This window comes from Mus musculus, chromosome 3 (assembly GCF_000001635.26).
Source record: "Mus musculus strain C57BL/6J chromosome 3, GRCm38.p6 C57BL/6J".
In the NCBI taxonomy this organism is placed as follows: Eukaryota; Metazoa; Chordata; class Mammalia; order Rodentia; family Muridae; genus Mus; species Mus musculus.
Window position 1 is genome coordinate 127094067 of NC_000069.6, and position 15905 is coordinate 127109971.

The window sequence follows — 15905 nt, forward strand, 5'->3', positions numbered from 1 at the left end:
CTGTTTTGCCACTTAATTCCCTGACCGCCACTCGTCCGATGCCAGGAATCCTTCCACCGCTGACACCTAGAATCCATCCGCTTACCCCAGTGTCCTCTGTCTATTAGGCACAGTTTCTGCGCATGCTCTGCGGAACGATGTGCATGTTTTCTCCCATGTATCCTAAGTTTGCTGGCATTTCTCTAGCTTAGCCATACATGCTTGCTTAAACAGCATTCCCAATCACAAGCAATGCTATCCTCTGCCTGAACTGGACTGCAGAAAAACATCTACACATGCTACCTAGATTCACTTCAAACCCATGCTCATGACCTCAAGCAGATCCTTAACATGGCTGGGCAATCACAACCATCACAGCGTTAATTTTACGCATTCTTTCTATCTCCTGAATAGGTCATTTCACACCTTCTCTCTCCATAACCTCTATCACCTCTCTCCTATAACTCAGCGAGGAACTTTGACTCATTGCACTGAACAGAAAGAAGGCAGTTAAAAGCTCCCACCTCACACCCAGCTTTCAGCCCCATCTCCATTCTACTTCCTGATACTTTTCCCACATGCCCTTTCTCTCTTTCACTATCTACACCCTTAGAAAATGACAACTCTCCATTGTGTACTAGGCCAAATCACTTTATCAGTTAATGAAGGAGCCCTTGGTCATTCTCCGTTCTCTTTAGTTTCTACCTGTCTCCTTAAATCACGGATCTCTTTTCTTTCCCTGCTGATATTTTCCAGTTATGAAACTGAAGTGCTATTGCTCCTTTTACTTAAACAGAAATGCCTTTTTTGAACCCGTTTCTTCTTCCAGTTACTCTCTTGTCTCCTCTGTGCTTTATAAAATGGGTCCTTGGAGGAATATTATGTCTGTCCATTGTCCAGTAAGTGAACTCCATCTGACTCCACTCCACCCTCCACTGAAATTATTCTAATGAATTCATCTCTTATTACCACATGCTCTAGATATTATTCAGCTCTTCGGATTATTTGGCCAAGAGTATTTCACAAAGTTGACCATTTCATAGATCCAAAAATAACTTTTTTATTTGGCCTCCATGGCACAAATCTCTCCGGGTTTCCCTCCTACATCTTTGTGCGCTCTTGCCCACTCTCATGTCCCTGAGTGCCCTAAGGTTCAGCTATCAAACACCTTCTATTAGTCATAGATACTCATGGATACTTTGATAATCTCATCCAGTTATGTGGATTAAGTATTGTCTATACACTGATTGAACTGAAGTTTCTATCTCTAGTCAAAGCTTCTTTTCTGAACTTCAGACTCATCTGTTCAACTCCCTTATCTTGGGTGAATACGATATAGCAAACTTAAAATTTCAAAATTGGCCTGCTCATCACACAGACCTCTCCACCACAGTTCATGAAAATACAACAGCCACTTCTCTCATGGCAATCACTTCTTCACTCTCCCTTCTGCCATCATCCTGTGCAGAATCCATCTGTAGAGGGCACAAAGTCCTTGTGCTCACAAATAAACACTAGAGAAACCAAGAAGAGATGTAGAACCTGTTTTCTGACCAGAAGGCTGGAAATGGATGTGGTTAGTAAATGGGTGACCTGTGAGCTATCTGTAAAGCCAGGTCAAACCTGGCTCCCCCAGACTGCTATATTTATTTCAGTCAACCTCCCAATACCCTTTTCTTGAGCACTGTTTCTCAGTTAATAGAACCCATCTTTATGGAAAAGGTCACATGTACTTTGAAAAGAAGTTCAATGTAATCATCTTTTAAGTTTTATTATAAACTTAAGATTGAGTTAATTATCACCAGGAAGCACTTTTCCAAAATCATGCTGTACTTGAATGTGCCTAAAATAAACTTCCTGTCTCAGACTCCCAAAGTCTGAACCAACACCAGCTACAGAATAGTGTTGAACAACTTCAATCTTGCCTCATGTGGCCACAGTCTGCATGCCACAGTGTTTGCAGAAACTCCCACAACCACCAACCAACAGCTCTATCTTTAAATTCTACCTGGAAGCCAAGTAGGGTTTGTCGATTCTGCCTGTTGCCCTAGGGCAAAACACCTCATTTGTCTCCTAAAATAATTAAAGCTCTTTTCCTAGGCTGTCCTCCATCCCTTCTGTCTGGGCACTACTACAGAGCCTTAGTCAAGTCAGTTTCTATGACTTCTTTCTTTAAAATTCTCTAATCACCTTTCATTTTATTTAGAATCAAAACCAAAGGTTATTTCCTAAAATAACCTACAAACTCTAACATTGCCTCTCCTCCCCTAACCTTCCCCTATTCTTCTTCTCCCTCATTTTATTTCAGGCAGGCTGACCTCCCTGGTGGTCCTTGGACACATTGCTGTGTTCTGTGGAGCTCTTGCATCAAGACTTATAAAATGGACTCTTTGAGAATAGTGCCCAGCTTCATGCTCAGTTCTGTTGAGTACTTATCGAACAGTGCATCAGCCATGACACACTGCTCTGGTCCCATCCTCTCCTCTCTTGGTGTATGTTTCTTTTCCACGTCCTTTACTGCTTTTGTATTTCCCTTTTATTTATTTTCCTCCTCCTCCTCCTCCTCCTCCTCCTCCTCCTCCTCCTCCTCCTCCTCTTCTTCTTCTTCTTCTTCTTCTTCTTCTTCACCTTCTCCTCCTCCTCCTCCTCCTCCACCTCCTCCTCCTCCTCTTCCTCCTCCTCCTCCTCCTCCTTCTCTTGATATGGGTCTTACTATAGATTTCTAGTTGGCTCTGTATTCACAGATATCCACTTGCCTCTGTCTCCCAAATGCTGAGATTAAAGGCGTGCACTATCACGTCCAGCTGACTCTTCGTTTCCTTGGTCCACATGGATCGGTTACTCTTCCATTGCTGTGAAAAAGCACCGTGACCAAGACAACTTCAAAAGGAATGCATTTAATTAGGCTTATGGTTCCAGAGGGTTAAAGTCTGGATGGTAAAGTGAAGGCATGTTGCCCTGAAGAGCTAAGAGCTCACTTCAACACCCATAAAGAGGAAGTGGAGAGAGGGCACACACCGGGAATGGTGGGAGTCTTTCTCTATCCCATCCCCAACGGCACACTTCCTCCAATAAGGCCAAACTCTTCATCTTTCCCAAACAGTCCTACCTACTGGGTACCACATAGTCACATATTTGACTCTATAGAAGCCATTCTCATTTAGAGCAGAGGTCTTGCTTCTCTCTGACCTACCTCAGCACCAAAACTTTGTTTGAGTGAACAGATGAGCAAGTGCTGTGCCTGACATCAGACTGGAAGAGAAGATGCTGTGGTTGTGACAGCTGAAGCAAGGCTGGAAGACAGGAGGCCGCTGGGAAATCAAGCAATACAGTTTGTGCCCTTGGTCAAAGGAAGAGAGGACTCAAGAGAATTCCCAGAATATAAAGTGTCCTGTTCCAATCTAAACCATGCAGACAGTACTTAAGAGCACAGCCACAGAAATAATTTAAATAAGATCAGAACGGACAAGTCATTACATTTCAAACCTCTTCCTCAGTTCCAGTAGATGCAAACACAGTCGAAACTTTTTAGTACTTTGGGTGAGTACTTAATGAATGTCTGCTAGAATTGCTTACTACTGAGTAAATATCAATGCTGAAATTCAAAAGATTAGGCAGGCCATACTTGTTCCAAACCTGAATTAACATTGTCTAATATAAGGCAGGAAGCCTCTGCTTCATGAAATGGAGCATCAGCAATAATCAGTGCCCCGGTTAGTTTTTGTTTAACTTGACACAAGCTAGGGCCAGTTAGGAAGAAGAAATTTCAACTGAGAAAATGGCTCCTTTATATTGATTTGTTGGCAAATCTATAGGGCATTACCTTGATGGATGGATGATGGATGAGTGAGGGCCCAGCCCACTGTGGGCAGTGGCTTCTCTGAGCAGATGGGCTTTGATTACATGAGAAGGCAAGCTGAGTGAGCCCTGTGGAGCAAGCCAATAAGCAGCCCTCTTTCATGCTCTCTGCTTCACTTCCTACCTCCAAGTTATTCTTGCCTTGAGTTCTTGCCCTGGCTTCCCTTCATGATATATTATGATCCAGATATACAAGCCACATAAACCCTTTTCTCACAGAGTTACTTTTGGTCATGGTGTTTTATCAGCAATAGAGAGCAAACTTTAACAATCATGCTGATAATTTAGCTATACTGTACAAATATATTTGTGTCTAATTTAACTCCTTATAGAACTGTAGTTTATTCCATGGTTCAATAATTCCATGAATTCAATTATTTTTATTTCATTTTTATTGCCCTTATTAAGTCCCAGACTAGTAGTACTGTTCTTGGCATTTTTAAAAGCCGGTCCAAACCAGATGGATCCACATGACATTTGTGAGAAAGATTTTAGTTGCAGAAAAACATTTTAGTTTAACACAATCCAGATTGTGGGGCAATGGCAACTATTCCCAAATTACAATTAAGTATAATCTTTCCTCTCTGATGGCTACAGTCATGCCATTTAAGATTCTGTCCTGCCTATAATACTACTGCTTATGCTAACTGCTTCTGCAAACAGATAGGTTGAGTCAATATGAGATGACTGCATTATTCTCATGTGGATTGTCGTGTACAATAATATTCATGGAGTGCTTGTTCTACTATGAATTTCCCGAACATTCCCTCCAGTCACCAACAACTCCAACTTCAAGTTGTTGTGATCACTGAGATGGAATAAATTCAGACACAAGGAAGTAGAGTGCCCAGTGTCCCTTAGCTGGAAACAAATGGATTCTGGCACCCACATTTTTAACATAGCTTCTCAAAAATTGTCTGAGTCACACTAAAACATCCTTTAAAGTGAATATTGAATTATCATCTTGTTATAGTAGAAGGTTTGCTGTTCTTGAAACATTACTATTGCCTTAAAATTATGTCTTAAGATGGGCCCCTCTGCTGGGTGGGTGATGTGTGCCTTTGATCCCAGCACACCGGATGCAGAGGTGGGAGGATCTCTGTGAGTTTGAGGCCAGCCTAGTATACAAAATGAGTCTAGGATACCCAGGGCTCTGTTACACAGAGAAGCCCTGTCTTGAAAACAAACAAACAAACAAAAATAAAACAAAACAAAAGAACAAAAAGATTGTCTGCTTTGGAAGAAAAGAAAACATGGGATTAAACTGATAAGTTTGTGTCTTTATTGCTACAATTTGGTGGCTGTGATTCAAAACCCCAAACGAGGACATTTTAAAAACTGTTGATCCTTGGTGTGATATGTAAGAGGTGCCAAGCAATAGCCCATTATTTTGAAGTCACTGCAGAAAAACAAATAGATTTGATACACAGTAAAAGTACCTCAACCTTCCTAGGCTTTTATTAATACTTAAACTGGCTATAAATGTTTATGAAAATGTTATTGAGTTTATTTTTACTACCTTGGTATCAGCCTTGTTTATAACACTATAATATCAATTCTGACATAATTATTAATAAATATTTTATAGGAAACGTATCTATGAATTTCAATAATAGAATGAATGTTAAGGTTAATTGTCTTTTTAACAGAGAAAAACTAATAAGACTAATAAATTCTAATCTAATCTTTTAAAGAAAACAAGCTAGTGGTCATAATTACAATCACTGGGAAAAGAAAAATGAAAACGTGACATTCTCATTTAGAGTGTTTTCTTGTGCCAGATTTACTAATTCCCTCCATTCCTTTTACGGACACTCTCCATCACAAAGCCCAGCCTCTCAGCCCCATATTTCCTTTAAATTATTACAAACTAAGGCATATTTTTTATTAAATTTCCAAGTTCACATGATAACATATAAAACATATTTTACTTTTTGAAAAAAAAAATCCTAATTTGAGTTTTAGGATTCTTTAAGCACCCAACACAAGTGGTATTTTTGGAAAGCTGGTACAGCCCAAATTGCCTTTCATTGAGAAATACAACAGGGTACAGAGAGTCCTGGTTTTTATATTGCATGTCATAATGCTCCCAGGAAATCCCAGCTTAGAAGAAAAGCAGAGGAAATTCTCTCTTCTCTTTGTCCCTACACCGCAGTATTGAATGTCACATAATTAGAAATAGGTAAAGTTTGGCTTCTATGAATGCAGTCTCTATTACCATATGTATCTAGAAATTATTTTCAGTTTTATATTTTATTTGAATTTCAGTAGAATTCTTGGTCAAAACAGTAGAATTTCTGGTGATGGTTTTCTTTGATTTAGAAATCTCTTTATTACATTAATCAGAGGATGAATAAATAATCTTTATTAATAATGGTAAGCTATTAATATGGTCCAAACTTCAGGATGAAGGATGCAGTAGTGTATGTATTGTTAAATGCGCTCAAATATATACTCAGGATGTCCTGTGGCAGATAAAACTTGGACATGATACCTAGATGTGGACTCAATTTCTGCATCAATAAACTGAGGCTCACCCCACATCTCACAGGATTTTGTCTCCGCTAAAGATAAGACATCATGTGTAAAAGTCATAGCACAAAACTTGACACATAACTCTTAAATTGATATTACTCACTTTAACTCTGCAATTTCTAATTAATGCACATTTTTAATAATAACAATAATAACTGCAACAACATCTGCTTTACAGCTAGTTAAGTCTGAGCGATTTGAGACAATTTGTGGAAGTCAATTACAATTTTTTATTCTTCATTGAATATATTCAGTAGTTGTAATTAGGCTGTGGGAACTGTAGAAAATCATGTTTTAAGTTTCTTATTTCATAGTTCAAATGTCCTTGCATCCTGGGATAGAAGCATTGAGCATGCTATAACCCTGTTTAGAGATTACAGAACTGCCATTTTCTGAACTGAAATAACGTCCCAAAAGTGATAGAACTTGGCTCTGAGCCTATGGCTTATTATACCATGTCTCAGAGAAATAAATATTCTTTTGTTTAGGTGAGACATCAGGGAATAAAAGGCTACTAGAAGAGACACGCAAGACAGATAAAAACTTTTCAAACCAGCTCAAGAAGGTGTGTTTAGTACCCACCGCTCATGAACAGAGTATTTACTATTGAGAGAGAACTCTCTCCTAAAATGGCATCGAAAAAAGAAATTAATAGCCTTTGACGTGTCACAAATTACTTTAAGATGACCGGAACTCAATTGGAAATAGGTTATTACATTTTATTTAATACTATATTTAACATTAATTATGGAGTGTTTATTTAATATTTATGTAAATGAAGTAACACTCACACTTCCCGTTTATTAATACACTGCCAACATAGAAATGGAATTCGTTTATATTAAAATTGGGGACTGTATTTAATTTACTTAATGAAACTAATAGCATGTCAAAAATATAAAGCATTTCAAATTTAAACTCTAAGGCACTTTATTGAGTAAATATGTATGTGAATATATGTACATATATATATACACACACACACACACACACACACACACACACACAGGAGCGAATGTGAGTCTGGATGTGGAAGGTCTGCAGTGGTCCACATTGAAGATGTATATGAGATACTGGCCAGTGCTGACTGATGTGAACAGCTGGCTTGGGGTGGGCACAGGGGTATAGTTCAGAATGGATTCTACCTCTGTGTGGGGATATGGAGTTGTCTTGTTCCTTAAGTACTAATCAGGTTGGGCAGGTCACTCTCTTAGCTAAGGGGCCAACCCTCAGGAGGGCAGAAACACCTTGAGCCAGGCTATAGACACAGGAGGAGACAGGAGGAATAATGATCTTTTTAACAAAATACTGTGCTATTCCTTCCCAAAATTCCCACCCATACAACCTTGGAAGTCTGCCCATTTTTCTGAGTTACTCAAAAAAGTGTAATTTTTTCCCCCTCTCTGTTTCTCTTTTTGCTAAGAATGTTTGGGGTTTCTCTTTTTTATTTCCCAAATTTCCCCTCCTTGCCATGGGCTGACCTCCATACCAGCTTCATTCAGAAGGTGTGGCCTTTTCTCTTTCCCTGAACAGCTTCCTCCCTGAGGTTTGCTGCTAAACTGGAATAAACTTATCCTGGAGCTGTTGTTTGAGTTTGTTCTTAAGTTATTTTGTTAACAAGATGAGGACCCACCAGAGGAGACCTGGATTCCCTGGTAACGTGTGGTGACTCTCCAAATGTTTAGTAACAAAACCGGGAAGAAATGAATAAATAGGAATCTAGGGGGATAATAATTGGGAAGTAATAAACAACCTGATTGCATTTTTTGAAAAGTATTTGAGAGAGTAACCAGCTTCAGGGGCCTAGAGCAAGACTTAACTATCTCATCTATGATCCCTTTCCATTCAAGTGATTTTTATTAAATATATATATATTTATATAATACATATAATATATATTTATATAATACACATTTCTGATATGTATTATCAGGAAATGCTTGATTGTATATAGACATATTATATATATATATATATATATATATATAATGTTATATATATTACATATGTTATCAGGAAATCCTTGAGATATATACATATATACATATATACACACACACACACACACACACAAACACACACACACACACAAATATATATAATTTCCTGATAATACAACATAAGGAAATTTATTTTAAGGCAGTTTTGTACTTTATATTTACTAAAGATGGAAGTAAATTTTATGTACTACTGAAATGGGTAGGCTTGTTTATTTTTACTCGAAACTTAAATCTTGGCCAAATATTTGTTGACAGTGATGACAGAGATCTGAAGAGCTGATGGGCATTTTCACTTGTTTGTTGGTTGGTTGGCTGCTTTGTTTGAGACAGGGTTTCTCTGTCTAGACATTAAGTGTCCTGGACTTCACTTTGTAGACTAGGGTGCCCTCAAACTCAAGAGATCCACCTGCCTCTGCCTTCAGAGAGCTGGGATTAAAGGCATGCGCCACCACTGTCACCTGGCTGGTACTTGGATTTTATACTCTCCAATTCCAACAATGCCATTTTACATGATAAATATCAGAAAATAGAAGAAATATGTTTAATATCATTTTTTAATATCATTGGAAATTCTGTTCCACACCCCAAACTAGAATTCATTTCATGCTTTTTTTTTTAAATGAAACTTAAGTCAGGAATTCATACAGTAATTTTAAAAATTCTAATGCAATATAATTCAAAGACATACTAATTTAATACTCACATGTTGAGAGATGATGGTCAGGAATTATTTTTAAAGTTTTTCTTTTTATAATTAAATAATTATATTTCTTTATAAATTTTTAAATTTCCTTATATGTTCAATAATTCTGAATGCTGGGACAGTTCCATAAGCCAAAGAGCTCATACTGTGTGTCTAGACTAAAATGAAGCCCTACTACGTGACAGGGCAAGTGCTGAGAGAAACACCTTGGATTCATTACGATTTGATTTCAGATTAGTTTTGGTTACTCCACATACTGAAAGCTTTTTTTTTGTCATCAATTTTTGTGACACTCATATTCCATTCTAGAACTGCTTCTGGGTCACAAGCCACAGATTAAGAAGTGCAGGAGAGTGAATAAAACTGGGTTAAATACACAGGAGGATGCAGAAGAGCATCCAAGCACGCCTGGATAATTTGAAATCATATAATGAAATTTACCTCCAAGGAACATGACATCACCATAATCATTTGCTTTTCATTATACTATCTGTTGTACACACACACACACACACAACACACATACACACACACACACACACCATTTACAAGCTTTAGTGATTACTAGGGATTCTAGACACTTTAACTTACAGTACAAAAATGTTTGTCCAAATGGCAAGAGCATATTAATACTCTTGAGGACAAATAATATCAAAAATCAATAATTTTCTCTAATGAACAATCCAAATAATTCATTTAAAATAATATAGTACTTTTACATATTCTCAGAATTAGCCATATTTCTTTAAACCAGTTAGAAGAAAGAGTCGTGGGGGCTTTGTTAGTGAGTTTGTTTGTTTTCTGGAGACACTATCTTATTCTAACCCAGGCTGGCCTTGACCTCACTTTGTAGCTGAGGATGACCTTGAACTAAGTAACATATTATTCCTAACCAATCAATATACCAGATCAATCAATATACCAGAACAGGTGGTTCACATCATTTTACAGGAAAATATTGACATTCGTTTTTTCCTATTCTTCACCAGCAATAGTACTTCTAAAAACAAAAACCCACCCTTCAAAAGTCATTAAGGTGGTAAAAATTATGTTGCCTAATAGCTGTCTCCTGAAAGGCTCTGCCAGTGCCTGGCAAATACAGAGTGGGTGCTCACAGCCATCCATTGGACGGAGCACAGGGTCCCCAATGAAGGAGCTAAAGAAAGTACCCAAGGAGCTAAAGGGGTTTGCAGCCCCATAGGAGGAACAACAATATGAACTCACCAGTACCCCCAAAGCTCCTTGGGACTAAACCACCAGTCAAAGAGCACTCATGGCTCCAGCTGCATATGTAGCAGAGAATGGCTTAGTCGGTCATCAACAGGAGGAGAGGCCCTAGGTTCTGTGAAGATTATATGCCCCAGTACAGGGGAATGACAGGGCCAGGAATGGGAGTGGTGGGTTGGGGAGCAGTGGGAGGAGAGGGATAGGGGATTTTGGGAGGGGAAACTAGGAAAAGGGAGTAGCATTTAAAATGTAAAAAAAGAAAATATCTAATAAAAAAATAGGTTGGCTAATATCAACTTTCTGATAAGTCAGTAAATCAATATAAACAGAAAAGGGCATCGGTATCTGAGACTATGGATATTGGGTGCTTCTCAATGTATGGCTCAAATTACCTGATTGCAGGTATTGATGTCAATGCCCCCTTTCAGATATTCCACCACTTTGTCCAGGTTGCCTGCTCTGGCAGCGCGGAGGAAGCTGGCATTGCTGTCAGACTGTAAGAGAAAGAGAGGGCCTTTGGTGAGTCATGCAGAACATCAAATACACCAGAAACAAGAAGACAGGAGTGCAAACCCTGCACACTGGACCAGGGTGGGCTGAGCAACATTTAAGGATGATGGCGCTGATGAGAAACACACTCTGTCCATATAAAAATACAAAGGAACCATTAAAGTAAAAACGACAGTTACTGTTTTATTCCTAATCTTTGCCCAATTCAATGATGAATTTACATGAGGCAAAATTCAACTGTCATCTGTTTTAGACTTTTTTCCATGCTTGAGTGTTGTTTGCAAGGTTTTTCACATGTGTGGGGGTGAACAGGTGAGAAGCATGCGTGAACACAAGATCACAAAGCGCTGGTGTTGATGTATGGTGTCTTGCTCCATGGCCACTTTCTATTTTTATTTATGGTTGTGGGATCTGTCTCTTGAAGAACTGAACACTTTCCAGAGCATTAATCTACTTAGTCTGCCTGCCCTTGGGCTCCTCTGTCTCTGCCTCCTCAGCACTGGGGCTACAGGGGCCATCATGCCTGCAAAGATTTTGTTTTTAATTTTTTTTTGTTTACTTTTACTTACTCACTTTACATTCCATGCACTGCCCACCCTCTGGTCACTCCTTCCACAATCCTTCTCCTATCCCACCTCCACTTCTCCTATGAATGGCTGGGGGCTCCCTGGGTATCACACACACACAAATACTCTGGCACTTTAAGTCTCTGTGAGGCTAGGCTCTTCCTCTCCCACTGAAGAAAATAACTTCTAGAGGTATCACCATCCCTGAACTTAAGCTGTACAATGTAACAATCGTAATAAAAACTATGTGGTAGTATTGAGACAGAAAGGTTGATCAGTGGAATCAAACTAAAGACCCAGAAATAAACCGACATACCTACGGACACTTGAGTTTTGATAAAGAAGCCAAAACCATACAATGGAAAAAAGAAAGCATCCTCAACAAACGGGGGACCCTTCTAAGATTTTTAAGTGGGTTCCAAGGATCCTGGTTCTGGTTCTCAACTTGTTCAGCAGGTGTGTCACGCTATGGGCTATCTCCACAGCCCTTTTCCATTTGCTTTCACATTGGGTTTTTAGTGAACTGACACTGAACCTAATGGTAAGTAAAGAAGAAGAAGAAGAAGAAGAAGAAGGAGGAGGAGGAGGAGGAGGAGGAGGAGGAGGACGACGACGACGACGACGACGACGAGGACGATGACGAGGACGAGGACGAGGACGAGGACGAGGACGAGGAGGACGAGGAGGAGGAGGAGGAGGAGGACGACGACGACGACGACGAGGACGAGGACGAGGACGAGGAGGAGGAGGACGAGGACGAGGAGGAGGAGGAGGAGGACGAGGAGGACGAGGAGGAGGAGGAGGAAGAGGAGGAGGACGAGGGCGAGGACGAGGAGGACGAAGAAGATGAGGAGGAGGAGAAAGAAGGAGAGAGAAGGAGGAGGAGAAGAAGGAGGAGGAGAGAGAAGGAGAGAGAAGGAGAAGGAGCAAGGAGGAGGAGGAGGAGAAGGAAAAGGAGAAAAGAAGAATTTTAAAACTAGAAGAAACTACAGCTGCTTGGATTCCTCTTTCTCCTCCTTTACTGTTAGTTTTCAGATGACTCAGCGGAAGAACTCTGAGTTGGGGGTCACTACAGTTGTCCAGCCCCATGTTGAGAGAATAAGATGCTTTGAAAAGTAGGGAAAGCGTTCGCTGGCAGGTGTGCACTAGGCTAATGCAAATTTTGTACTCCTAGAGGTTTGGGAAAAACATTATTAAATGTGAACCAGCTGACATAATACCAGACTGAAATATCTTGGTGAAGATGATAGCTCTCTGGATGGAGACTTTGTTTGAAGGTTTTCATCTTCCCACAGTCTCCACAAGTCAGAGCCTGGGAATATCATCTGATTCACCTCGTGAAAAGTGCCAGGATGGGGGGGATACCCAGGGGAGCCCCCACCTGCTCAGAGGAGAAGGGGAGGTGGGATGGCAGAAGGATTGTGGGAGGGGGTGACCAGGAGGTGGGCAGTGAGCAGGATGTAAAGTGACTAAGTAAAAGGCTGTTCCAAAGGCAGAGTTACACTGTCACCCCAGGCTTAGATAAATATTCTGACTTTTAAGCCTTAACATAACAATGACAATAACCCTTTGTTAGGGTTCAAGGCTCTTACATAACTATTGTAAATTTTCTTGTAGTATAATATCTGGCCAAAGAGAAAAGGGGTCTGAAGAGGGATGTATTTCTCGTATTTGGACATGAGAGCTGAGTTTGATGACTTCTGTTTTCTTTCAGATTGGATAACACTCCCCTTAGTAGTTTGCACAGCCCCCTTCTCAAAGAAAACTAGACATGGCAGGGGTTCTTGGCACACTCCCTCAAAGCTGTTTTTAAGAGAGTTGTGATGATGGGCAGGTAATAGAATTGGGAATATTTTCTCAGGGAGTTTCAAATACACGATTGCTTGCACATTGTTAAGTGATTTGCACACAGGAACCCTGAAAAGCCAAGAAATGAATTATCTCACATCAGTCCGAGTACCACATGGGTTACAGGTTTCCAAGTCACACAGATGCTTAAGAGTTGAAAGGCGTGGCTGAAATCTAGACCTCCCAAATGCCTCCTTGTGTGAAAAGTGTGGAAACGGTCTCCTTGCCAGGATGCCTCATGTTACATCCTTCCTGAAAGCTGTGCCCCTGGCAGACACCCCGAGTCCATCTGCAATGCAGGGACTGAATTGTGACTCATTTTAAAATGCCTCCTCTATGAAATGATTCTGCTGTTTTCAGCTAATGCTAAACTCCAGTGGGATTTTTCCCTTCCAGGTTCCTTGCTACATCACTTAATTATAGCTCATTGTTCCACAAGGCACTATAAAGAGCTCACTAAAAAAAAAAAAAAATCTTATTTTTTTTACTATAAATCAATGAAAATAAAATAGGATGTCCCACATATAAAATATAAAAATATTATGTAAACACAGTTTTTCCAAAATAAACTTCATTAAAAACTGAGTCAATAAAATACATCCAATTGGTGCATGAAGCAAATAATTATAGGTAATATTTATTTTTTTACTGTGCACCAAGAAGAGAGTTAAAAGAGCCATTATGCATCAGACTATTAATATCCATAGTAAAACTATAAAAAATGAGATGTCATTATGAGAAAAGATGCCTAGAAGTTTCTTAGGTCGTATGATTACTCAGGGACGGGGAGATTCAAGATGAATTTCACATTTATCAGACTCAGAGTCAGAAACCTCTGCTATTCTGCTCCCCGGCTGTACAAACTATCAAAGTAGAAAACACTGCAGAGTCCTCGCTGATAAACTGGGTTCATTTCCTTTGGCATGATTACACTTACTCGTCATCGACATGTTCTGCGTAAGCTATAGCATTTATGACATCAGTACTACACAGGGAATTCTTACCTGCCATGTCTGCTTGTACCTCCTGCTATTTGCAACTAGCATCAACTTAAGATCTGGGTGAGAAAAACCCAGAAGGTTGTTCATTTGGGAAGGAGGAGAAAATTGGCACTGTATGCACATCATTAAAAAGTTATTCAAGAAGGCTGGAGAGGTGGCTCTCTGGTTAACAGGCACTTGCTGCTCTTCCATGACTGGTTCCCAGCACCCACAAGGGTTAGCATATAACCAGGGCACTCCATGGTCTATTCTGGCCTTTGTATGCACCCACACACATGTAGCATGTACTCACACAAACACACACATATACATAAATACAGTTTAATCTTTTATTTTTAAGAGACAATCTACAGAGGCAGCAGGAAGTCCATAAGGACATCTGCCAAGCATCTCTGAGGAATGGGCAGGTGGCAGGTGCTTTTGTTGTTACAGAGCATTTTCATTACTGGTTGTCTCCTTTCTGAGTCGATTGTTTTAAAAAATGGATACACGTTTAAGACTTAGAGCAAACACTTGGAATTAAGAAAATAAAATTCCTAGTGTTATAGTAAATGCATTCTTTTGCCAGCTGCTGCCAGGAATCTCTTAAGCAGTTCAATACTTGTGAAATTCGTCTTCAACCCCGTGAAAGGACCCAGTTTTCCCAAAGTGAGGAAATGAAGTAAATAAAACTGTTACTGCCGTGTAGCTAAAAGCATGAACTCCAAGGACAGAATTAAAATGAACTTTAAAATTTTGCATATAGAGAAAATGAACTATACTGAGGTTCAAATGCATACTTTTCTCTTTCTTGTATATACACATCGACAAATGCACATGTAAATACATGTAAGTGCATGTATCTACAATGGGGTCAATCTGTGATTACAGCTCTTGGCAAAACAGATTTAGACAACAGGAGCCTAGTTACTTTTAATCAATAAGGAGATAAAAGAGGATTCAAACATACACACACACACACAAACCCAAACAAACACACCGACGGGGAGGGGAGGGGAGAGAAGGGGAAGGGAGAAGAGAAGCGAGAGGAGGAGAGGGGAGGAGAAACATTTTTGCCAATCTGCCTTTCCTTTCCAAGGATTAGCAGGAGGAAAGCAAACTTTGAAAGCAGTTTTCTTTGTTCAGATAGGAAAGTTCTCACATCAAAACTCAATAGAGTAAAAAGAAGCAACAGCAGTTCCTCCTGGAGAAGGTCTAGACAGACCAGAGGCTAACCCCTCTCTCTGTTTTGCTAATTTGTATCTGTCCCTAGAATCCTCAAACTCTATAAGCAACTGTACTTGGCTCTATAAAGCTTCATGCTCTGGAAGGAATTCAAATGTTCAGTCCCGCCTATTGTAATATGCAACATATGGTTATCATTAAATGTGCCCGCTTCATAACCTTCGTATGCCATCTCCAGCCAAAAACAAAGCTTCCTCTACAATTTGTCTTGACACAGTTCCATTTCTGTATCTGAACATCAGCAAAATAGGATTTTCCTTGCACCCAGCATGAACATGAAGAGGAATGTGTGTTTCCAAGTCCTATTATATACTGAAGGAATGCTTCACCAAACGCTCAGAGCCCATGACTCTACCAGATTTAAAAACAGTTACCCTTATTATTAGGTTATTTCAAAACTAATCTAATGAGAAAAATAAGGAATATTCCAGGTCATGTACACAGCAAGCCTATG

The 15905-nt window shown here is 39.7% G+C and overlaps 1 protein-coding gene across 43 annotated transcripts in view; it reads right to left on the reverse strand.

Moving 5' to 3' along the window:
• Positions 1-15905, reverse strand: part of Ank2 (ankyrin 2, brain) — a 578741-nt gene that overhangs the window by 172460 nt on the left and 390376 nt on the right. For all 43 annotated transcript variants that reach the window (XM_006500891.3, NM_001327938.1, XM_006500893.3 and 40 more), the window contains one exon: positions 10695-10796. In XM_006500891.3, coding sequence (XP_006500954.1) covers positions 10695-10796 — 102 coding nt within the window. The remainder of the gene's footprint in view (positions 1-10694; positions 10797-15905) is intronic.